The sequence below is a fragment of the Canis lupus genome, chromosome 24 (genome assembly GCF_011100685.1).
Source record: "Canis lupus familiaris isolate Mischka breed German Shepherd chromosome 24, alternate assembly UU_Cfam_GSD_1.0, whole genome shotgun sequence".
Lineage (NCBI taxonomy): Eukaryota > Metazoa > Chordata > Mammalia > Carnivora > Canidae > Canis > Canis lupus.
This window is the reverse complement of record NC_049245.1, coordinates 34,475,901-34,500,598: the sequence shown is the minus strand read 5'-3', so window position 1 is coordinate 34,500,598 and position 24,698 is coordinate 34,475,901. Positions and strand designations below refer to the sequence as shown.

The 24,698-nt window shown below is 48.4% G+C and overlaps 1 protein-coding gene across 2 annotated transcripts in view; it reads left to right on the top strand.

Annotated features, from left to right (window-relative positions):
* SLC13A3 (solute carrier family 13 member 3) overlaps positions 1-24,698 on the top strand; it is a 74,888-nt gene that overhangs the window by 5,079 nt on the left and 45,111 nt on the right. For both annotated transcript variants that reach the window (XM_038572506.1, XM_038572507.1), the window contains exons 2-3: positions 21,537-21,802; positions 24,222-24,385. In XM_038572506.1, the coding sequence (XP_038428434.1) occupies positions 21,537-21,802; positions 24,222-24,385 (430 nt within the window). The remainder of the gene's footprint in view (positions 1-21,536; positions 21,803-24,221; positions 24,386-24,698) is intronic.

Below are 24,698 nucleotides of genomic sequence, written 5' to 3'. Positions count from 1 at the left end.
TTCCTTTTTTCTTTTTTAAAGATTTTTTAAAATTTATTCATGAGAGACACAGAAAGAGAGAGAGAGAGAGACATGGGCAGAGGGAGAAGCAGGCTCCCCTACGGGGAGAGCCTGATGTGGGACTTGATCTCAGGACCCCAAGCATCACACCCTGAGCCGAAGGTAGACGCTCAACCACTGAGCCACTCAGGCGTCCCTTCACCCCTCCTTTTCAAAAAACTTAAATCCAGTGACTTAAAAGGAAAATTTAATATCAAGACCACGTATGGGAACCAGGATCACGAATGACCAATAGAAGAAATGCAGCAAATATCCAGTGTTGGTCGATTGTGGCTACACGCGCTGCCCGCTTGAAGCTGAGGGCCTGAGACCTATCCTTTCTGTGTTGCCCAGGGAGGCAAACGCTCAGGAGAGGCGTTGAAGACAAGTTTAGTACCAAACTGAGACTTGGCTTTGGAAGAAATGAGAAGGAGCAAAGAATCCGAGGAGTAAAGAATCTGCAGAAAACCTTCACGAAGCTCTCTGACTCTCTGACTCTGACGCAGTCCCCGGTCTGATAAGAGGATTTCTTCATAGTCCTTTCCTTGCAGGGGTTTTGTGATCAAAGATAGGTTTATTTGCAAACACTCCATCTCAGATGCTCATACATTTTGTTTCTTTTGAGGTCTATCCTGTACATGCCCCCCCTCCCCCATGGAGAGATCTTTGATGCTGACTGTGGGGGAAGGAGAGACGCTTGTGGTGTTTGGTGGAATGAGCTAGTTGACATGGTCAGTCCTGAGCCTCAAGTTTATTCGTATGGAGATTGGGTCTAATCCTACTGAAATGCGTTCATGCTTGAGTGCTGGCTTGTAGTAAGCTCTCGGTAAATGTCAGCTGCTGCTATTACAGCCCCTGTCACTGCGGTTCAGAATTTGGGGCTCATACTAGCTCAACTGCCACCAAGAGGTAACTGCGGTCCAGAGAAGCAAGTGGGTTGCCTGAGGCGTCACAGTGAAGGAGTGGCAGGGTGGAGGGGGAGCACCTTCCGCCCTGTCTTTGTCCACTGATCCCCATCTTAGGCTTCTGGCTATCATGTGTTAACTAGCAATATTTAATCTCTGAGCCTAACTTCTAGGTGAGGGGTGAGGGGAATCCAGGTCAAGCTCCCTTACTTCTGTTCAGATCACAGTTGGCCCTCATCAGAGAATATAAACAGCAAATATTCGTTGATCACTTACCAGGAGCTCTGGCCTCTTTGCTCCCTCTGCTACCACATTAACCTTGCCTCTTTCTTACATATCTCAAAATTGTCCTCACCCCCAGGGCCTTTGCACTTGCAAGTTGCCTCTGTTTGAACTGCTCTTTCCCCAGATGTCTGCAAGGCTTGCTTTCTCACTTCATCTCCGCTCAAAGATGACCCTCCTCAAAGGCTTTCCCTGACCAACAACAACAACAAAAAATCCTCCATTCTCTTCCCTGCCTTACCTTATCACTATCTGTCAGTTTATTATGCATTTAAGGAATGGGCAAGTCAGGGTAAGCAGCTGAGGATTGGCTGGTGCAAATCACTTCAATGGGCTCTGGGGCGCAGGCTGTCCCCTAGGTGTCTGGTACCTGACCCTCAGTGATTAAGGCCGGTGGGTGGATCATGGCCTGGAGACAGAGAGAGCCAAATAAGAGAGGTGGTTGCGGGTGTGGGCTTTGGATTGGGCAGGTTTGCATCTGAAAAACACCTGAGTTATTTACTATCACGAGGAACTAGCTAGCCCTGGGAGGGGCTGACCTTTCAGAGTTATCAAGGTCCCAAGATATCAGAGCGTCAAATTCAGAAACTAGAACACACACTTGATTCGGTCTTCCATAGTCTTCTCTTCTCGCACGAGGCTACTGATCTAGCCTCGTAGGCCTTCTTTTGGTTCTTCAAACCCACCAAGCTTGTTCCTGCCTCGGGGCCTTTGCACTTGCTGTTTTCTCTGCCTGGGTTGCTCTTGCTGCTGATCTGCCACAGTTGGATCTTTCTGGTCATTCAAGTCTTAGCCCTAACAAGCACCTCTTCTGAGGAGTCCTCCCGGATTACCCCTCCTCAAGAATACTTGTCCTCCTTACCCCACCGGTCACTCTCTACATCCTCCTGTTTTATTTCCTTCGTGGAATTCATCACAGTCTGAATTATGGTCATTATTTGCTCACTGTCTGCCTTCAAAAGTAGGCAGTGGGCAATGGAAGGGCACAGCTTGTTTTGTTCCCCACAGCATCCCCCGTGCCTGGGACAGCACCAGACATGTAGTAGGTACTCAGGAGACCAGTGAATGATTTAACTTGGATTTGAACCCAGGTGGCCTTGATTTCAGAAGACATGAATTTTCAGAAACTCCAGACTGTGGCATTTGTGGAAGACCTGAGCTAGAGGCAGCATTCTGGCTCTCCTTTCTAAAGTTGGAAAGACCGAGGCCCAGAGAGGGCCTGAGGGACCTTCCCAGCTGCTCCCAGCCAGGTGGTCCCAGAACCCTCATCCCTGCCCCTGCACGCTCTCCGGCAGGGTCTGACCCTTTGCCCACATGGCCCCCTTGGCCTCGGAGCTGCTCCTCTGAGGCCCGGCCAACTTTCCACTTTCCTGGAGCTCCTGCCAGGTGTGTAAACAGGCCGATGTGATTCCTGGGGATGCAGCAGGGAGCAAGATCGTTTCCCGACCAGACGCAACAGGACAGTGCCCTCTGGACTGATGAGCAGGACTTTCTGCCCTCCCTCCCTTTCCCCTCCCCCCCCTCACCCTTGCCCGACCTTGAAGACACAGAATCAACACCTTAGCAGAGCCAGACCTGACTGGGGCCTGGAACAAGTCACACCCGTGTTCCTGAGCTGTTCTTTCCCGCTGAGATGCATCAGGGGAGAGACACACCAGGACACAGTTCAAAGCACCTCCTGCCAGGTTACTTCCCTCCTCTGAGCCTCAATTTTCTCATCTGCAAAGTGGGCATATCAAAGCCTACTTGCTGGGAAGACTTCAAAACATCTGACACAGAGTAGGTGCTCAGGAAAGGAGCCTGGCTGTTGCTATTTATCTGCATTATGGGGGTACCAGGCTCTTGGCTCTGCTCCTTGTCCCTGAAACCTACAGGGCGAGAGGTAACCAATGGGGATGAGCCTGTGTTGTTGGGTAGAGGGAAGCACCAACACACAGAACGGAACAGTGATCCCCAGCTGATAAAGAAGTGGGAAGAGGGCTGAGGGGACCACAGGCCCCTGCTGGCCAGCCCGGGGGCTCTCTTGGCCCGCCTGTCCCTTTGCTCTACTCTCCTGCGTAGGTCCTTATCAGCAGTCTGGGCCAAGATGGGGATTTGATTTCAACCGTATAAGCTCTGTTACAGGAATGTGCTGGGGTCCCTGGGAGGCTGCAGGAAGTGAATTCAAGCTTGTTGATGGCCTGGGCCACATGCCTGATCCGTGCCCCAGGAGGCTCCTAAGAGTCGTAGCCAGCACCTCTCCAGTACTTATTAAGTGCCAGGCCCAATTCAAAGCACTCAGCATATGCTTGCTAGCTCATTATGCTCACCACGGCTCTGTGGGGCAAGTGCTGCTCTTGCCCACATTCACAGATGGGAGAACTGAGGCACAGAATGATTTAGCCACTTGTCTACACTCCCAAGGCTTGGAAGCTGCAGACCCTGGCATTCTAGCTCTGGAATCTGTGCTCTTAGCCACGACCTGTGATGCAGGGATGATGGACACATTTTACAGATGGAAAGGTCAAGGCTGAGAAGTGAGGCCACTTGCCCAGCACCTCACAGTCACTGAATGAGTAGTGGGGCTGGCATTTGACCCTTGGCCTACCTTGTTGAAGGCCCACACTCTTGCCTGGTTGGGTGGAGGCAAAGGGGAAAGGAAGTGATTGTGCCGCCTGCTGTCAGGGACCTCAGGAAGAGTTTTCCAGAAGACAGAGATGTCATCCTGGCCCGAGTAGGAGTTTGGAAGTCTCAGGATGCTCTCTGAAGACAGGAACTAACATGGGGTGGTCATACATGATGGATGGGAGCTTGGATTTGGCTGCTTGGGTTCAAATCCTGGCTTTTTAATATGCTGTGTAACCTTAGGCCAGTTACTTAACCTCTCTGTGCCTCACCTATAACCTGATAGTGTCATAACCAATAATGTTTGTAAAGGTCTCAACAAATTTGACCTGATTTCATGGGCAAACCACCTACTACGTTCCAGGTTCTGGGAACTGCTTTAAATCAGTGAGTCTCAAGCATTTTGCTCCACAGGAGACAATTGGCAGAGTCTGGAGACATTACTGGTTGTCACGACATGATGGAGGTGTGACTGGCATTGAGTGGGTAGAGGCCAGGCATGGGGCTAAACATCCCACAGCACGGGACGCCCCTGCTACAGCGACCTCAGGCCCCGAACTTCCGTGGTGTGGTGCTCCAGAAGCTCGCCTTCTGTGTGTTCATTGTTTTGATCCCCCAGCCAGCCTGTGAGGCAGGCACAGTCAAATCCCATTTTCTGTCCAGTACTCAGGCCGAGGGTGCCTGGGTGGCTCAGTGGTTGAGCGGCTGCCTTCGGCTCAGGTCATGATCCCAGGGACTTGGGATCGAGTCCTGCATGGGGCTCCCCGCTGCTTCTCCCTCTGCCTCTCTCCTGACTTGCTCTCTCTCTCTCTCTTTCTCTCTCAAATACATAAATAAAATAAAATTAAAAAAAAAAAAGAAAAAGGAAGCAGGCCTGGGGGTCTGTGCTTGCCTGTGGGCCACAGCCTGGCTGCAGAGGCCTCACTGGTGGGGAGGATTTGGAAATACCCCTGCCGCCCAGCCTGCTCCTGGCTGTGCTGGGTGGAGCTGACCCCTCGTCCCCTCTGCCCCAGGGCTCTCAGCGGGCGACACACTGGTCCGTTGGGAGAAACAAGAGAGGCCCTTGTTCTCTGCCACTCACAGCTGCTTGTCCCCATACTTTCGCACTTGCACCTTCCTCTCCTGACACACTGCTCTCCCCGCCGCCTCTGCGGCCCCTTCTCTTTGAAAGGCCTGGAACTTAGCAAAACCTCGGTGAGGGGTGTGTGTGTGTGTGTGGGTGCTGAGCAGGGCGTTTTACAGCTGAACCCCAAACCTAGACGTGTTGGCACTTGGCTGGCAAGTGTATCTGAGGGGCGCTGACATCTGGGCCGAGAACATGGGGTGTCCAGGCCAGGGAGCCCGGCAGAGGCCTGGGGCTGCACCCTGCTCGAGGGTCATCTCCCTCCTCTTGCTGGGGGACCAGGGGCTTGAGACCTGTTCTGAAGGCACTTCTCACCTCTGCTAACCTGACGCCCACCTAGGGGGCCTGTTTCCATTTCCTGCTCCCCACCTTTTTTCTTCTGGGGACCTAGATTCCTCCAGACCTTGGCTTTTTTCCTTTAGGAGAGGGGTCTGCCTGGAATCCCTGGGCTGGCGTGTCCTTCCCAGAACCACTTTCTGGGGGAGAGGGGCAGTGTCGTGAAAGTGTGAACACTGACATGACACCAAACTTCCGGGAGTCCTCTTGCTCCCTCTCTTCCTGGCTGTATGACCGTGGGCAAGCGACTTAGCCTCTCTGTGCCTCAGTTCCCCCTCTGTAAAATGAGGACTGATAGGACCTACCTCGTAAGGGTGTTGGCTCATATACCTTGAATACTTGGGGCTGTGCCTGGCCCATAAGAGGTACTAGGTCAATAGTTGCTATTAGTGTTATTTTACTACTAGTGGTAGTAATATTTGCATTACAAATGAGCTTGGGGATCCAGGCTCTGGAAGTGCTTTACAGAGTATGAGGCTTACTCCTGGGTCCTCTTGGCCTCCTCCCCGCACTCACTGTGTGGGTTCTTGGGTCTTCTGAGCCTCTGTTTCCTCCCTTATAAAACAGAATAAGCTTTTCCTAGGGGCTGCAGAGATTCAATGAGATAGAGCTTATCAGAGAGAAACCTCTTTTTCTTAGTCTGAAGTCTGGAACCCCAGAAGCCTGAGAAGGGAGGGATTGTGGGCAACAGAGGGTCGTTGTCAAAAGGGGCTTGGAAACTCCATAGGTCAGGCCTCTGCAGCAGGGGCCAGCTTCCTCCAACTCCCCATGTGTGCCACTGGGGCTCCCAGGATGCCTGGAGCAGGGCCTGCCTGACCAGAGTATGAGTGGAATGATGGGAAATAGTAGAGAATTGAAAGTGTTAGGAGCAGGACAGACTCCTAGTGCAAAGTAGTGGGCGCACAGGATATGGCCTCAGCTGACCCGGGTTGCCCGCTGGTGTGGCCAAGAACTTGCTCCACGAGTGACCAAAGCATGTGCCAGACTCAGTTTCCTCATCTGTCTAATGGGCCTGCCTACCTCATGTGGCCATCGTGAGGATCCAGGAAAGCTAAGATTTTGTTAACAGTAAAGTGCCTCAGGGCCCCTGGGTGGCTTAGTTGGTTAGGTGGCTGCCTTTGGCTCAGGTTGTGATCTCAGGGTCCTGGGATGGAGCCCCTCATTGGGTTCCCTGCTCAGTGAGGAATGTGCTTCTCCCTCTCCCTTTCACCCTTACTCATTCTCTCTCTCTCTCTCTGCACTCTCTCTCTCAGACAAATAAAATATATATTTTAAAGAAAACAGTAAAGTGCTCTGCAAATAGTAAATTACAAGCAGGGATCCCATCTACCTTGTTCATTCACCAATGTACCTTCCAACAAACACCTGGCGCACAGTAGGTGCTTAATAAATATGTCCAGAAGGAATGTGGAATAAAATGACTATTTCCTGTATGCCAGGCACCGTCCCCAAGTGATTAATACATTCGGTCAAAAACTATTAATTGAGCACCTACTATTCCAGAGGAACATGGCAGTGAACCATATAGTTGCAAGTCTTTGTACTTATGGAACTGACATTCTAGGGAGGGAGACATTGAAAAAAAGAAACCAGAAAAATAAGATCTATGGTATGGCAGATGGTGATAAGAATAAAATCAGGGAAGGGGAGCGGGGAGTTGACAATGGAGGTAGTGCAATTGTAGAGTCAGGAAGGTTTCATTGAGGAGGGAATATTTGAACAAATACTGATGGAGATATTTGAACAAAGCTGAGCACATATAAAGGAAGAGCAAGGGACGGAGGTGCAAGGCACTGAGGTAAGAGCATGACAGGTGTTCATCAAATGATCTTCCTGGGCCTCAAGACAACCCTTCCCAGGAGACAGGCCCTTGGCCCCCTGAACATGGAGACACTAAGTACCAGGGCATAGCTGGGATTTAGAGTCACATCCTCCTCTTGCCTTCAAGCCAGATTTCACTTTTGGCCAGAGAAAGGGCTCCTGTTAGTACAGGCCTCCAAAGACGTGGGGAGGGGCTCTTGAGAAGCAGGGCGGGTAGGGAAGCCCTGAGGGGGGCTTTAAGTGTACCCCTACCCCACGTTGGGAACTGAAGGGCCCTCTGGACAGATGGGGACACTGAGGCCCAGAGAGGGGAAGGAACTGCCCAAGGTCACACTGTGGGTGGCTTTCTTTTTTCAGAACAATGTGCTCTATCCCCCTTGGGCTGAGCCCGGGCTGGGGCCTCCCGAGTCCCATGGGGCTCCCCCCCCCCCCACTAATAAATGATTAGTGAAGCTTGGACAGCCGTGATGTGTGAGCTGCCCCAGGAACACTTTTAATGAATGTCTTCAAGAACTTGAACTTGTTAGAACATCTGCTAATGAGTCCAGGGGTCTAACCAATCCAGTCCAGAGGAATGGTAGGAGGGTGAGGGGGCTGGCCTCGGAGGTCTCCCGAGGCGAGTCCCCCCCCACACACTTTTTCCTCTTTCCCCCCTTGAGTTTTGGGCCCAGATGGACACAGGTGGGTCTTAACTGCTTCCTCGGCTGTTTTCAGGCACAGGAGAGGAGAGCCCTGGTGGGAAACCAGACCAGACTTCTGGGCTGCCGCCACTGTTTCCTTCTGGATCACCCTGGGCTTGTTTCCGGCTTAACCTTCTAAGCCTCAGTCTCCTCCTGGAAAATGGGCACACTAACCTCAGCTCTGTGTATCCTCAAGGCTGAACAGACCCAGAGAGGATGAGACAGGGCTTATAAAGTACTTTTCTGTTGAGTGTCCTTTCGTTTTCTTTAATACCAGAATGTGTATGGAACAAAAGTCACAATACATGTAAAGGAGCTCAGCCCAGCACCCGCGCAGAGTAAGCGCTGGCTGTTACTGTCACTGCTATTTTCCTTGCTGGGCCTGGTCCAGGGCCCTGGGCTCAGACCACATGGAGGGAGTCCCACTCCATCTCTGCCTAGAAGCGCACCCATGAATCAAAAAGTGGGGGTACCTCTCGGTGCCTATTTTCTCATTTCTAAACGGGCTCGTGTGCTGAGCAAGTGAGTTAATGCATGGCAAGGGCATGCTCGGCAGCTGCCAGGAGAAGCCCTCAGTAGATGGTAGCTTTATAGTCCTCATCTAGGGCTCATACTGAGGCAGTGTGACCTTGGGCCAGTCACCCAAGCTCTCTGAGCCACGGCAGGCTGGGGATGGCAGTTGTAGCTGCCTCATGGGGCTGTGTGTAGGATTGAACAAGGGAATCCCTGGGAACCTCCCTGGCCCGGTAACAGTGCTCCATGCCACAGCTGTGGTATCTCTCTGAGCCAATGAGCGAGAGTCGCTGGAGAGACTGGGTGGGGAGTGGAAGGGAGAAGAGAGGAGAGAGGGGACGTGCCCCCAGTCTGTGGGGCTTTCACAGAAGGGCCACGGCCACACTCCCTTTGATCTCTCTCCCAGTTTTCTGAGGATGGCGTAACATGCCTCCTGATGTACTGATGAGGACCCAGAGGCCCAGAAGGGACACCTTTCTGTCCAGAGCTTGCAGCTGGTTGAGTGCTAGACCAGGCTTCACCCCCAGAACTATGCGATTCCTGGCAGCCTTGCACCCCTGGGCCTCGCCTGCTTTGGTTAACTCCCCCTTTGCAAGTGGAGGCCACAGGCCTAGATGCAACTCTGTTTCTTGGGTTCTCTCTTGTTTTGCTTGACCAGGCCCTTTCCCTTTCCCTGGGGGGCCAGTGGTGTGTGTGTGCTCCAAACTCTCTTCCCTTTGGGATCCATGTCTGTGTGTCACCCAGAATCACTGCCTTCATCCTTACTTGGCAGACCTGAAGTACCTCGCAGATCCTTGGGAGGAAATTTCTAGTTTCCAAGGGTAGGAAAGTAACAGAAAAGCAACAGGGGCAAGAAATGAGCTCAGGGAAACAGAGCTTGTCAGCAGTGGTTCACGTTTTGTGAAGCGTTGACTTGGTGCCAGGTGTGGCTCCCAGCACATTATCTACATTAACTTACTCAATCCCTGTAACAATAACTCCGGGAGTTGAAATTCTTATCATTATCATCATCCCCATTTTACAGATGAGGGGACTGAGGCATAGAGCTATGTCACCTACTCCAGGAGGCAGTCAAGGCAGGATGTGAACCCAGGCACTCTGGCTCGGGATGCCAAGAGCATGACTCCTAGGGTCCTCTGCTTTTTGGGGCCAGGCCCAGATTTCCACCACTGTGTCCTAACTCCCTGTGTGCTGCTGCTTCTGCTGATCCCAACCGTTCCTGCCTCTTGGGGGCTGGTCATCCTCCAGGTGCCGGACCACCCTGGTGACTGTGATGCCATCGCTCTCATGTTATCTGTGTGCACACTGAGGCTCTGAGTGGGGAGGTGGCCTGCTTGAGGTCACTCACACCAGTAGCTAGTGTCTGAGCTACGAAGCTTCTAGCCCCCAGTGGCTGCAAGGGTTCTGTTCACTGCACAGGCACTGAGCTGGGGGTCATGAGAGAATACTGAGCGGTTTAAGGCATCGCTTCTGCCTTTCTAGAGTTTGGGGCTTCCCACAGTCCGCCCTGCGCCCCCCTAGGGAATGGGCCTTTAGTGGGCCTTTAGCTGGAGGGCACCACCGGGGGCTGCTGGCCTCAGTCCTACTCCCTGATGGGCTGGCCAAGCCGCTCTCTGCCTGGCAGGGAGCCACCTCTGGTGCCCGCTGGGAGCCTGGCCATGGCTCAGTGTCCTGACAAAAACGCCTGCCGCAGTTCAGTAGGGAGATGGGGCACAGGAGGGATGGTGGTGGCGGGGGGGTGGTTTCTGCACCGCTCCTGCCCTGGCCTCAGAGAACATTTGCCGGGGCAAGCGGGAGGGCAAGCTTGGGGGCAATGGAAAAAAATGGCCTTGTGTCTGCCTGGAAAATCATTCCCCAGCTCAAAAATTAACCACCTGACATGGCATTTTTTTCTTTCTCCCCCACTTCATCTCTTCGTATTTTGTCTGCAGACTTTAATCCCTGTAGTAATGGATTGGCTAAACCCAAGAAGCTGAGATTTCCTTGGTGGGGGGATTATAAGGCTTCCTGTAAGAAATGCCGAGGCTAGCTTGGCATGACGAGGTCAGGGTCAGGGACTGTCCTGACCAACCCTGTGGCCCCCGTTCTTGCTCCCACCCAGGGCAGGGACCAGCGTAAGCCTGGTGAGGCACCCAGGGAGCAACGTTTAAGCTGGGCTTGCTGTCAGATGGGGCACTTGCCTCACCCCTTCCAGCCCTGCTCCCAAATGCCCTGCCTGGTAAAGCTCAAGGCAGCAGTCTTTCAATGAAACAAGGTAAGGTAAGTCCTTCCCTTGTACTCGCTGTGTGACCTCAGGCAAGACACTCTCCTTCTCTGGATGATCATTGTACTGGGGGAAGTGTAGACCAGGGCGTGTCAACCCTGACACTAATGACATTGACAGTACTGAAAACAAAAACAAATAATCCTCTCTTGGGGGGCTGTGCTATGCATTGGCCGGTGTTTAGCAGCATCCAAGCCTCTACCCACTAGACACCAGAAGCACCCTCCCCATCATGACAACCCTAAATGTCCCCAGACAAATGTCCTCCAGGGGACAAAATTACTCCCTGTTGAGAACCACTGAATTAAATGATCTCAGGCCCATTCTCTGATATTTTAAGATTTTTTTTTTTTTTTAAGAATTAAGAACAGCATTTCCGAAGCCTAATTGCAAGGAATTAAATTTGTGTTATTAAGAATGTAGTAACACCATGACTCCATGATTACTAAGAACAAAGAAAACATAACAGCTCATATTTATTGAGTGCTTTCGCATAACTTTCACTGGGTCAGTGGTTATCTTATTCTCTCCAGGTGTAAATAGAAATCACTCTCCAAAGAAGGTGCTATTATTACGTGCCTACAGCAGATAAGGAAACTGAGGCTGAGGCCAGTTGAATACCCGGATCACACAGCCAGAGTATGGAAGTACTGCAGTTCTAACTCAGGCTTGCCTGATTCCAGAGCCTGTGCTACTTCTCCTGCGCGTATAAATATAAATAAGCAAAAAGGCAGGACAACCCTTTCTGATGACCAAAGCCCTAGGTGGAAGGCACTTTTGGTTCAAGTTGCTGGGATCCAGACTTTTCTGTTCCATTCACCTTTTTGAAGCAGTCTGAAAGCAGCAACAGAGCAGCAGAGAGAGAGGAACCCGCCATCCTGAGGAAAGACGCCAGATCGCAGTGCCATCCCCAGGGTGTGAAGACAGGCGGACGCTGGCGGTGGGGTTTGGGCCACATTGCAGGAGGCCGGGAGTGACTCGAGCCTCAGCAGTTCCTGGGCAGCGTCCAGACTTCTGAAGTATTTTTCAAACCTTCTGAGCCCTTTATGAATGCTGGCAAAGCCTGAGCCATGCACAGTGGGGAAGGCAGTGTCCCCAAGACACATGTGACAATACAGAGTTCAGATGAACTGGATGAGGAGGCTTGAAGATCCTGGGCACAAAGCGGGATGTTCAGGTGGCAGGCGGAAGAGAAAGGATCGATAGCGCCCCACTGTGTGGCTTCAGTGGTTCTCACTTTCTTAGTCAAAGAGTTGTAAAGCTCAGGACGCCTGGTGGCTCAGTGGTTGAGGGTCTGCCTTTGGCTCAGGTCCTGATCCCGGGGTCCTGGGATAGAGCCTGCTTCTCCTCTGCCTATGTCTCTGCCTCTATCTCTGTGTGTCTCATGAATAAATAAAATCTTTTTTTTTTTAAGTGATGTAAAGCTCAAAGAGACACCAAAGAACTATGATATTCTTGCTTAGAATGGAGACATATTTCAGGCAGTGCTGGTAAGACAGGGTTCTGGGAAGATCAGCGCTGCCAATGCATAGACCCCTGCTGCCTCAGCTTTCCCTCCAGCCCCTCTCCTCACACTCACCTTTCACAAAGAACTCACCTGAGAAGAATGGCCCCCTGCCCTGTTCTGTGATGAGGAGCCAGCATGGGACCTGCAGGAAGGCAGTATGAGAAATAAGATAACAGAGAATATCAAATACAAAGTAAAGAATGAATACTGGAAGAGCTGCATTATCAAGGAGGAGAAACTGTGGAACAGACACTTCTCTGTGAAATAAGAAAAAAAATTAAAGAAATCATGGCCTTCCTCATATAAATCTCAAGACGTGAAATAAAAGGGTCAAAGGAGAGGCAGTGAAAAATAGAAGGACGTGAAGAAAGCAGGGTTCTGGAAGGAGAGGAAGAGAAAAATACAGCTGCTCTTTTATAAAAGCCATATTAGAAACAGCAAGATGGAGACAGGTTAAACACATAGTCAGAAAAAAAATACAAAATATAAAATAAAAACATACTCAGGGACATGATATGCAGGCTGAAGAAGATAGAGCAAGATGAAGTGGGAAAAAAAAAAGTAAGAAAGGAGGAGAGGAAATGACCAGTGTGGTATACAAAGGAAATCCAACTAATGCATAATTGGCATTGCTCGAAATAAAGAAATAGAACAGAAAACAGTGCAGCTCTTCTTCCACTTCCAGCAGGGTTACATCCCGACAAACTGATTGTAAGTTGGAAATATCGTAGGTCACCAATGCATTTGCTACACCTAAACTACCGAACAGCCCAGCCCAGCCTCTTCTGCCCTAAACAGTGCTTGGAACACTACGTTAGCCTATAGTTGGGCAGAGTCATGTAATGCCGAGTGTTGAAATGGAAAGCAGAATGGTTGCATGGGTGCATGATGGTGGCAGGTGCATAGGTGGTTGCCCTTTGGGATTGCGTGCCCGTGGCTGCTGCCCAGCATCTGTTAAGAGCATGAGAGGGCATCACTGATTATTGCTGGCCAGAGAAAAGATCAAAATTCAAAGTATGGTTTCTGCCGTGTGTGTGTTGCTTTGCATGCCATCCTCACGCAGAAAAAACAGAAGTTGAACCGTCGAAAGTTGGGGACCATCTGTATTAGAATCTTTAATAGCGGAAAACTTCCCTAAGACGAAAGTAAAACATATGCGGATTTTCTGTGTCCCAGAAAAAAAAACTTCTAGAGTCTCATCAACACTGATATATATAGTTTATTTATTTATTTCATGGTGCATTAATGGACTGGCGGGTTTAAATAAAAAATCTTATGGATATCAAGGCAAAAACTTCAGGTGAGCTATACGGAGGAAGAAATCAGGCTGGCCTCAAATTTCCACTAACAATGAAATATCTAGTAATCCTCGGAGAAAGAAAGTGCAACCCCAGAGTTTTACAGATATATTACTGGTGTATTCAGAGAAAGTCTTCTCTAAGAAAATACCGTATTTGTGGTTGAAATTTGGAAAGTAAGGCATATAATGAAGAAATAGAAGTGTATTCGTAATCTCACTCCTAAGACCAGCAGCCTGCCGGTCAAGTACATATTGCAAGTGCTCTCGCGCACACTCAGTCTAATGGGGTCCCCTGGGATGTACCATATTCTTCTCGGTCTGCAAGTGAAGGAACTCACGCTTAGGGGGTTCAGTGGCCTTCGGATTCTGTAGCAGAACCACCACACCCAGACTTCCTGGGCCTCAGGCCAAATGAGCAACTCTGTCCACCAGAATTTTCTGATGATGGAAATGTTCTTATCTGCTCTATTCAGAGTGGTGGATGCTAGTCTCAAGTAGCTACTGAGCTACTGAGCTACTGTGGCTCCCGGGACCAAGAAACTGGAATCCCAAATTTCATTCAATTTTAATGAATTCAAACATCTATAGCCAGGTGTGGGCAGAAGCTCTGTGTGTGGACGGCCCAGCTCTGGAGATTTCCTTGGCATTCTTTTCCCTTCCATTTCAGCATCCCCCAACCCCCTCCACATCAGGTTCATCCAAAATCTGGCTGCTGTGTCAACCTTGATAATCAGGATCGGCAAGAGCTGCCGGCACCTGTCTCCCCAGGCTGCGGCCTGCTTCAGGCTCATCCACTCCTGGAGGATTCAGCCGAGCGGTGCCAGCTTCTAAAGGCACAGGGGAGGGGCCGGGTCGCCAAGAGCTATTTCACTAGAAGCCATGATTCCATCTATCCTGGGCCACCTCAGCAAGATTCCATCTCCTGAAGCGGAGCCTCTGGGCAGAGCAAAGCGGCAAAGGGGCAAATTGCTGACTTGGAGATGACCCAGAAAATGAATTTCTGCAGGATCAGACACCTGCCCCAACCTCAACTCCAGAAGTTAAAATTCAAAGGAACAAGGCCCTGGGATCATGTGACTCGATGCTTCTACCGTAATCTGCCTTTGAGGGATCAAAGAAGTCTCTGTTTGCAGGCCGAACTTCCATGCGTCCAAGTGGCTGGTCTGAGTTCATGAAAGGGGAGGAGGGGGTGGTGGAGGTGAAGAGGCAGAGCGGGCACAGAGGTGCTGTGGGCTGGAGTAAAATCGTGGATCTGCCTGGACCCCACTCCCTGGCCCACCATTTAAGTGGTAACCAGGCCTGGGTGCGGTGACCTCTGCTCTGGTGCTCTGCATGGTCCTCAAGAGATCACTGCTCCTCACCAGACCTGAGTTTCTATGCATATAAGATAGGAATTTTAAAGTGGAGCAGAGATTTTTTAATATAGCCTCCCATAATCCCTCTTGTTCTGTGAACAACTTGACATTAGATTCGGAATTGTGTGTGTGTGAGCACTTTACTGGAATGTTATACCAATTAAAACCATTTAGACCGGAGATCAAAACGCGGTGACCATGGGTTTGATACTGCTTGCAGATGTGGGTTTTGTTTTTGTTTTTGTTTTTTTTGCCTGTACTTTCCTCTTAAGAAGCAAATCTTTTTAAAACTCTGAGATTTCACATAAAAGCATGGTTTCTAGCTTTTTTTGAAGAATCAGGAGATCTGGCATCATGGGGTTCCTGTTCTCATGACAACAACCAGAAGCTGGGCAGCAGTGGTTATTCTTCGAGGAACCTATACCCACCCCCATTTGCCACAGTCCCCACTCCTCCCTATTGCACTCCTGACGCTGAGGCCTAGTGCCAGCTGTGATTTACTGTCAAGTGAGAGCCGTCTCCCTGCTACTAAAACAGCGGCACTGCCAGAGGTGCAAATCAGACTCAAGAAAACGATGGGATTTTTTTTTTCTTCTGCCAACCCACTTCACTCCTTAAGCTGTCCCCTGCCCTTGTGTTTGTGCTGCCTGATTTAGATCATGTATTCATTCATCCCGCCAATATCCATTGAGGCCCCGGAGACAGAGGTGAACAAATAAAGACAAGGGTCGTGTTTGTATGGAGCTCATGGTCTGGTGGATGAAAGGGGGGAATAAGGCAACAAAAGAGAAGTACTTCAGTGATTGGGAAGTGCTTGACAAGAACAAGGCCAGACAATGGAAAGCTGACCACAATCGATAGTGTGGCCAGAGAGGGGCTCCCTGAAGAGGTGACCTTTGAGATGAGGGCCAGACAACCAGCAGGAGCCAGCTGGACAGAGATGGGGGTGGAGGGGCCCCGGCAGAGGGGACGACAGCAGCTGCAAAGACCTGGAGGTGGGAACTGGTTCGGCCTGCCCGATCTCTGAGAGCCCACCACTCAGTGTGTATGGGCGCCCACTCTCCAGGCCTTGCCCCCAAGACTCCTGGGAGATTTTTGCTCTCAGAGTCAGTGCTGTCCTCCAAGCCTGACAGGGATGGGGGCGGGGGGTGTGGGGAGCAGGGGTATGTATTAATTCCCCACCAGATGTCTGGCATCCAACTGGCAATTCTGAATCCATTTGCCCACAGGAAGCCCAGCTAGGGCAGGGAAGTTATTTGGGGTCACCTCGGCCCTGCTCCAAGCCCTAACTAACCTGCGAGGTAATGAAACACACTCTTGACCCACTTACTGGCAAAGCCCCCATTCTGGCCAAGGATCAACTTCCCAATTCCTGCCACTCTCCTTGGGTCACCTCCCCAGCCGACATGTGCTGTTATCTGTTCCTCCGCAAAGGACTGGTGTTGACATCTTGGTGAGAGCACCAAGGGAGGGAGGAGTGGGAGTGGGAGTGAGTAGAGATAAGAGAGAGTGAAACAGAGAGAGAGCGGGAGGGAAGAAGAGGAAGGGGGAGAAAACAGGCCTGGGACTCGGAGCCTTTGAAAGGCAACCCCTTAGAGCCAGAATTTATCAGTAACCCCTCACTCCTGCCCCCATTACATAATGTGTCATACATGTACCCTGAACAAAAGGATGCATAGGATGTCACCCCCAAAGCAGATGCATTTGTATGTCCACAGCAGCTTTACTCATATTGCTCCAAACTGGAAACAATCCAAATGTCCATCAGCAGAAGGAGGTACAAACCAACGGTGGTATAGTCACACAGTGGAATACTACCCAACAGTAACAAAGAATGGACCGCTGATACCCACAACCACGTGGATGAATCTCGTAGACTTTGTACCGAGCAAAAAGTACAAAAGTACATCCTGTGCGATTCCATTTAAGTCCAGGGACAGGCAATACCAGCTTCCAGCTTCCAGTGATGGAAATTACAGGGCAGACTGGGTGGCCCAGTGGTTTAGTGCCGCCTTCGGCCCAGGGCCTAATCCTGGAGACCCGGGATTGAGTCCCACGTTGGGCTCCCTGCATGGAGCCTGCTTCTCCTTTTGCCTGTGTCTCTGCCTCTCTGTCTCTCTGTGTCTCTTGTGAATAAATAAATCTTAAAAAAAAAAAAAAAATCAGCAGTGTTTTCAAAGGGGCATGAGGATTGACCGAGAAAGGGCAAAAGGAAACTTTGTAGGGTAACAAAAACATTCTCTATCTTGATTGGGATGGGTTGTGGGTATGTACACTTGTTAAACCTCAAACTGGTTACTTAGCAATGGATATACTTGATTGTATGTGAATTATCGCTCTAAAGCAAGTTTTTGAAAAGTCACATTTATTTTTCTCTCCTGCAGTTGCTCTAAAGTGTTTTTAGTAGGGGACGATCTTCCCCTATAATGTGGATGAAGTAGAGGATAGTATTAGTACCCATCATTGAATGAGTTAATACATGAAAATGTTGGTGTTTTTGGTTGTCATCGTCTCCATAATTCTTTTGCATGGTGATGAGAGGCAGGAGAGACAAGGAAACTGGTTTCCCAGATGGCTTTGCAAGTCCCATCATGCTCAAGCATTACTCTTTTCAATGCCCTCGTCAGGGTAAGAGAGTAGCAGGGTTACCCTGACCTCATAAAATGAATTGTATCTCGTTTCTCTATTCTTTGGAAGAGCTTATGTAAGATGTGTATTTTTTTTTTAAGATTTTATTTATTTATTCATTAAAGACACAGAGGAGAGAGAGGCAGAGACACAGGCAGAGGAAGAAGCACGCTCTATGCAGGGAGCCTGATGTGGGACTCGATCCAGGGTCTCCAGGATCACACCCTAGGCCGCAGGTGGCGTTAAACCGCTGCGCCACTGGGGCTGCCCAGATGTGTATTTTTTTATTCCTTAAATGTTTGGTAGAATTACCACTGAAGCCAGCAGGCCTTTTTTTGAAGGTTTTTTTTTTTTTTTTTTTTTTTTTTTTTTTTAGGAAGGTTTTTGATGCTTGATTTTGCCCCTTTAATAGATACTGGGGATCCCTGGGTGGCGCAGCGGTTTAGCGCCTGCCTTTGGCCCAGGGCGCGATCCTGGAGACCCAGGATCAAATCCCACGTCAGGCTCCCGGTGCATGGAGCCTGCTTCTCCCTCTGCCTGTGTCTCTGCCTCTCTCTCTCTCACTGTGTGCCTATCATAAATAAATAAAAAAAAAAAAAAAAAAAAAATAGATACTGAAACATTTGGCTTTTTCTTTTTCTAATAGTTGAATAAGTTATATTTTTTGAAAAGTTTTTCTATTTCTTCTAGGTTATCAAAGTTAATGGTAGAAAGTCATTCATATAACCCCTATATTGTCCTTTTGAAACTATAAGATTAGATCAGTTTATGAGAATGGGACCCCGTAATGGGATTATAGCCTTTGGAGAAAGAGAGCTTTCTGTGTGCACACACCAAGTAAGGACCAGGTGAGGACATAATAAGGAGATGGGATCTATAAGCCTGGAAGAGAGCTGTCACCAGAACCCAAATGTGCTAACACCTTGATCTTAGATTTTCCAGCTTCCAGGACCATAAGAAGTAAATGTCTGTTGTTTCAGCCACTAAGCCCATGGGATTTGGTTATAGAAGCCTGAGCTAAGGTAGACATATGTCTTCTAAGCCAGGATACCTGTCGGTCTGTCAGGTGGTATATAAAAAATAAGATAGCTGTGGCATGTCTTCCTGAGCCAGCAGTAAGACTTGACAGAAAATAGTAGTTTATTTTTAAAAAAATAGTTGCATTATGGAACATGATACCAAGCATGGGTTGAAGAATGTCCAGTTTGCAACAGAACGTGACTCAGATTTCTTGGTAGCGATTTGCACAGATGTTCTGCTTGAAAGCCTGCAACAGTGTCCTGGAGCATGTGTCCTAGCTCTCAGATCTGATTGTCAAGTTTTCATAAATTTTGCTAGCCAGTCGTGAACATAGATATTTAAAATGAAATCATACAAACTTGTGATTCAATATATTAACACAAAGGTAATAGATACTCAAACCTCACCATTTCCTGATTATTTTACTAGTATCTAAGATCTTGAGAGTATCTGTATCTGCGTTATTTATCTCAGTATGGATGGAGGAAGTACTATGTAGTGGTGTGATTCTGCCTATCTCATTCAGTGCTCACTTGATAGCTTGAAATCAACCACGTGGAGGTATTTATACCATAGAAGTTGGCAAACACTGCAAATAGGGCTTAGTTTATTGTTGCTTGTCTAGACTTTTATTTATTTATTTTTTTGAGGGGGGGGGGCAAGGGAGAGCAGAGGGAGAGAGAGAATTTTAAGCAGCCTCCATGCCCACCGCCAGCCCAATGTGGGGCTCAATCTCACAACCCTGAGATCATGACCTGAGCAAAAATCAAGAGTCAGACACTTAACCAACTGAGCCACCCAGGAGCCCTTTGCTTGTCTAGATTTAAGAAAGTGATGGAAAATGTTACTAGTGCAGATTAAACTTAAAATATGTTGCGTCAACAGTGGACACATTATGCACACACCCCCCAAAATGAAGAAGTATCTGCCAGTATTTGAAAACTATCATTTGATTCAGTACAGAAGTCACTCCCATCATTGGTGAACAAGTGAATTTCTGACATACTTCATTGTTTCCTTCTTGTCTTAATCACTAGCATAAATAAAAAGATAAACTGACATTCGTAGTAGAACTGAATTCATGGGTCAATGACATGAGTGACTTCCTAACCACGCTGAATAGTAATCAAAAATTTCTACACACACACACATATACACACATACAGAGCTTTTCAGAGAGCCAGCTGTTAAACACTTAGCAGCAAACCTCTGCTTGAGGGAGACTTGGTAGACTGAGTCTGCGAGGATCACTCAAGTTTGAGAACAACTAGCCACCGAGAATCGTTCTATAATTGGCATGGTCAGATTTGCTGGCTCAAGGGAGTCTCTATGTCTCACTCATTTTCCTGGTCTCAACTCCAGCCAGGTTCTTGAGAAAACAGGATGCATTTTCTCAAGGTATGCAAATGGGTATGGATGTATCCCACAGTCTTCCCTGCTTTGTAAGTGACTACATCCTTCTTCCCCCTGCTGAGGCCAACAACTAGAATTCCTCCTGGTTGCCCTCTCTCCCTTACACAACCCAGCAGATCCTCAGCAAAGCTGTCAGGCTTTTGGAAGCCTGTATTTTGGAAATACACCCTGAATTTGACCACTTCTCACTACCTCTACCACTCTCCCAGACCCTAGGCACTGGTAATCTTTGCTTGGATTGCTGCCAAAGCCGTCAGTCCCTCGGATCCTGCCCTTGCCCATCTGGTAAATGGATTAACTAGTCCTAGTGTCTGCATGTAGCCGATGCCATGTTCTGTTAGGATGAAATTCAGTTCAATTTCTTGTGGACACTGAATAAAGTCAACCAAACCTACTGTGAGTAAGAAGTAAGAAGCATAAAATGGTATCAGACAGCATCAAATTCAAGAAATAGTCTGTGTTTCCTGGAACATGCAAGGTCATTGCCTTGAAAGACCATAAGAAAGCAAGGTCAGGACAGTAAGAAATTTTATTCAAATAGTGACCATGTGAATAACAATAAGACACTATTGACGATGGATCTTATGAGACGCTGATGTTTCAGAAGTGAAGGCATTGTCATTGCAACACTCTTGTTTCTAGAACATTTCCATCACCCTAAAATGTTTCTTTGAACTCCTTTGCAGCCCCCCTTCCCCAATACATGCACCTCCTGCCCAAGCCCTGGCAACCACTGAGCTATTTTGTTCTGAATCTTCAATGTTGCCCTTCAAATTGTCATAGGTTCTAGTATTGAGCTAATAACAGTTGGGGGGTACTTGATTAAGAGCGATGGCTCTGGATGCAGATTGACATGTTCTGCACAATCATTGTCTTGCTAGTGACCTCCTTGCATCTTAGCTTTCTGCTACATAAAATGGGGGTACTTACTCCTCTGGGATTTTGTGAGGATTAAACAGTTCCCAGTACTTTAGAGCCCCACAAATATTGCTTATTATTATTACTGTTAACAGAGTGTGAGCTCTGTGTTGGGCATTGTGTAAGTGCTGTGCATGGATGTGGTAACTGCTACTGGTGCTCTCTCCACGTCTCCATTGGCACTCACCATTCTGCACGTGCCAGTGGCCTCCTACTGAACCTGAGATGCTCTGTACTGGTGTGTTCTCTCACTCTATGCAGGGCAGGCAAGAATTTTGGGGGAATTAATGCTCTCAGGAGCAGCCTTCAACCAGTGATGGCCAGGAGTTGGCAGGTAAAAAGCCACCTCCCTTGTCTCCCGGAAGGACAACCCTGAAGCATGATCTACACTCTCTCTCAGGGGCCCCCATCAGGATTGAGCCCCAACTGGCCACAGGGGTGTTCTTCTCATTAATACACTGTCTGTATTGGCTTCCTTCTGTTTCACTTCTCTGTTGTCGTCCTTCCAGAACTTTCTGGGATCCTCCCTCAAGTAAACTATTTTCACACTCATGCTCGTCTTGGGGTCTACTTCTAACCCAATGGAATATTTCATTTAATCCTCAAACAGTCTTATAAAATCTACAGATATTGCCTTCCCATTGTATAGTTGTGCAAAATGAGGCTTAGATAGGTGATGCTAACTGCTCAAGGTCAAAACTTTGGGTGCTCATCCTCTCCATAGCTTCCCTGTGGAACACAGGGTGCTACCCCAGGATCTCTTCTCCCCCTATCACTCAGGGCTCCACTGACCCTTCTGAGCTGCATCTCACCCCCACCCTCCCCACAGGAAGGCCGCTGCCTGTTTGTCATCCTGCTCATGGCGGTGTACTGGTGCACGGAAGCCCTGCCCCTCTCGGTGACAGCCCTGCTGCCCATCATCCTCTTCCCCTTCTTGGGCATCCTGCCCTCCAACAAAGTCTGCCCCCAGTACTTCCTGGACACCAACTTCCTCTTCCTCAGTGGGCTGATCATGGCCAGTGCCATTGAGGAGTGGAACCTGCACCGGAGAATCGCCCTCAAGATCCTAATGCTCGCTGGGGTCCAGCCAGCCAGGTAAGACCAGGTAATGGGTCCAGTCCAAAGGTGGGGAGGCAGAGGGACCGCATCTCTTGGAGCCCAAACTCACTCTTCCTGGTCTGGTCACCCAGGCCAACAAGCTCATCATATCCCACCTTCCATTTACTCATTCATTCCCTGGATATTTTGTGAGCCCTTTCTGTGTGCCAGACCAGTGCCAGGCTTTTAGGCTGTTCTCAAAAGCGCATAAGAATCACCTGGGGAGCCAATTGAAATACTTATCACAGGCCTTGTCCCCAGGGATTAGTGTCTAGTTGCTTTAGAGAGATCCATCTTAGCAGTGTGACTCCCAGACTGCTGGGTCTGAAACCCACCTTTCCTGCTCTGGGAAACGACTTAACTTCTCTCTCTTTGCCTCTAAAATGAAAGTATAATAACTTAGACCTGTAAAGTGCAATAAATCCTGGCCATTATCATCCCATTTTGCTGTTTAATAGCCCAAGCAGGTGGGGAGTAGGAGGCAAGATGGCCCGGAGAGATAGGGAGGCAGGGGCCATTCCTGCAGGGCCTCCGCTTCCTGGCTAGGATTTGAACTTTTATTCTAAGAAGATTAAATGGCCTTTAAAATCGGGTTTCACTGTTCCTTTGGTGTTTTTTTTTTTCCTTTACAATTTGTTGCAACCTAAGGATCCGTTACTAGAATAATGTTTTTAAATGTATAAAGCACATAACACACAGGATTTAAAACAACAGCCACAACAAAATGCAGTTATCCAAATAAAATTTTAAAAACAGATAAATTTGTGATATAGTACCATTTGTACTCCTTTACAGTAAATGGTAAGATCCAGTGACTAGATTCAGTGCCTAATAACAGCCACAGTTTTAAGACTGTTTTGAGTGTCAGTGAAATTCTAAGATATTTGCATCTATTATAAAATGATCTGAAAATATCTGTGATCTTAATTGCAATGGAGTCCCAGGCACTTCTTTTTTTTTATTTTTTTTTTATTTTTTATTTTTTTAGTCCCAGGCACTTCTAATACTATTGAACTTTGTTGCCTTTGTTTATCACCAAAGGAAATGCTTAATTTCCCTTAGAGGTTAAGTAAAATAAAGATGCATTTTTCTCCTCATTTCCATCCTGAATCACATCCACATCCTTGCTGGTTATGAATCTGTGCATTTTAAAGGTTCTAAGTTGGGGAATGACATGACCAGATTTGCATTAAAAAAAAAAAATTCCTCTAGGCTGCTAGGTGGAGAGCAGATTAGGAGTGACACACCCAATACAGCCTGGTTAGGAGACTGTTCTGGGTGTCCAGACAAGCAATGGTGACAGCCTGGACTTGAACGGTGGGAGTGGAGATGAACAGGATAAATAGCTTTGAGAGTTCTTGGGTTGATAAAATCGATGATAGTAGTGATTAGGGAGAAGAAGGTTCTAGATAACTCCTAAGTGTCTAGTATCTGCTCTACGTCAAGCCCTTTGCTAGGTTCTGTAGCTGTGTTTCCTCATGGAGGGACTGTGAGTCCTGTGGGAGAGACACTATCCATAGAACTGATTCCAATGCAAAGCGGAATTCCAACCTTAGGGGCGCATGTGGTGTGGGAACACACAGGAGAGGTAAGCGGTAGACTACTTCATGGAGCAGGTTATGTTTGACCTTGAAGACTGGGCGGGGCTGTTATTCAAACATATGATAAAGTTAGAACAATGAAAACAGCATGACATTAGTCCAGAAATAGATTTTTAAATGCTGGATACATATTCTGGAAGAAATCTAAATTCATGGGAAAGGAAAGGATTATTCAGTAAATGGTGAGGGTTGGAATAATTGGCTTATTCTTTGAAAAAGATAATCTACTTAGATCTTACTTCATCTTATCCATTTAGATAAATTCCAGGTAGGTTAACAATTCAATGTAAAGGAAAAAGATCATGGAATTTGGATTCTTGCTGCTAGGAGGGGCCAAGCAATGGCAGGCAGGCAAGAGATTGGGGCCTATTGGGGTGTGTTGGTGAGATCAGGGGAGTCTAAGAAGGTGCCTGGTAGGAGTGGGAGGGGAAGTGGGAGAAGAGGCTGGGAAGATGGTTTGGAGGGATATGGTGGACTGTCTTGGTGCCAAACCAAGGCAACTTTATTCTGTAATGGAAGCCATCAAGGACTGGGGGGTCAAGGGAGAGAAAATTTCAGGGTTGGCGTGTCTTTGGATACTTTTACCTTGGGTGCTTGTGGCCAGCTCACTTAAATGTGTGGAATCAGTTTCCTTAGACCTGAAATAAGGCTGGTAAGTGAATCTGGTCCCTACTTGGTCACTGGCTTGTCTTCTCTGGTCCTTAACTTTCCATCTGTAAAACGAGTGGGCTGGATTCCTCAGGGTCGGCAAAATAGAACCAGAGAATCTCTTGGGCCCCCGTTCTGGGTGTGCCTTTAATGCCCTCTGTTCCCAGGCTCATCCTGGGGATGATGGTGACCACCTCCTTCCTGTCCATGTGGCTGAGCAATACTGCCTCCACCGCCATGATGCTGCCCATCGCCAGTGCCATCCTGAAAAGTCTCTTCAGCCAGAAGGAGGCTCAGAAAGACCTCAGCTGGCAGAGTGACGAGAACACAGGTGAGGCTGTGGAAAGGGACTGGGGCGGCCCCACCAACGTGGAGGAGTTGGAGCAGGACATCCAAAGGGTGCAGAGGAGGGTGAAGCGAATGCACTTATTGAGCATCTACTATGTGCCAAGTGTTTAAATAATAATAAAAACTGAGAATTAGCTAAGTCAAAACTTGATACCTTGGTTTTTAAAAGATTTTCATTTATTGAGTGCTTACTGTGTACTGAGTAATGAGGTCAACGCTTTGCCTACAGTATCTCTTCTACTTCTCAAAACCATCTATCTAGGGCAGCCCGGGTTGCTCAGCAGTTTAGTGCTGCC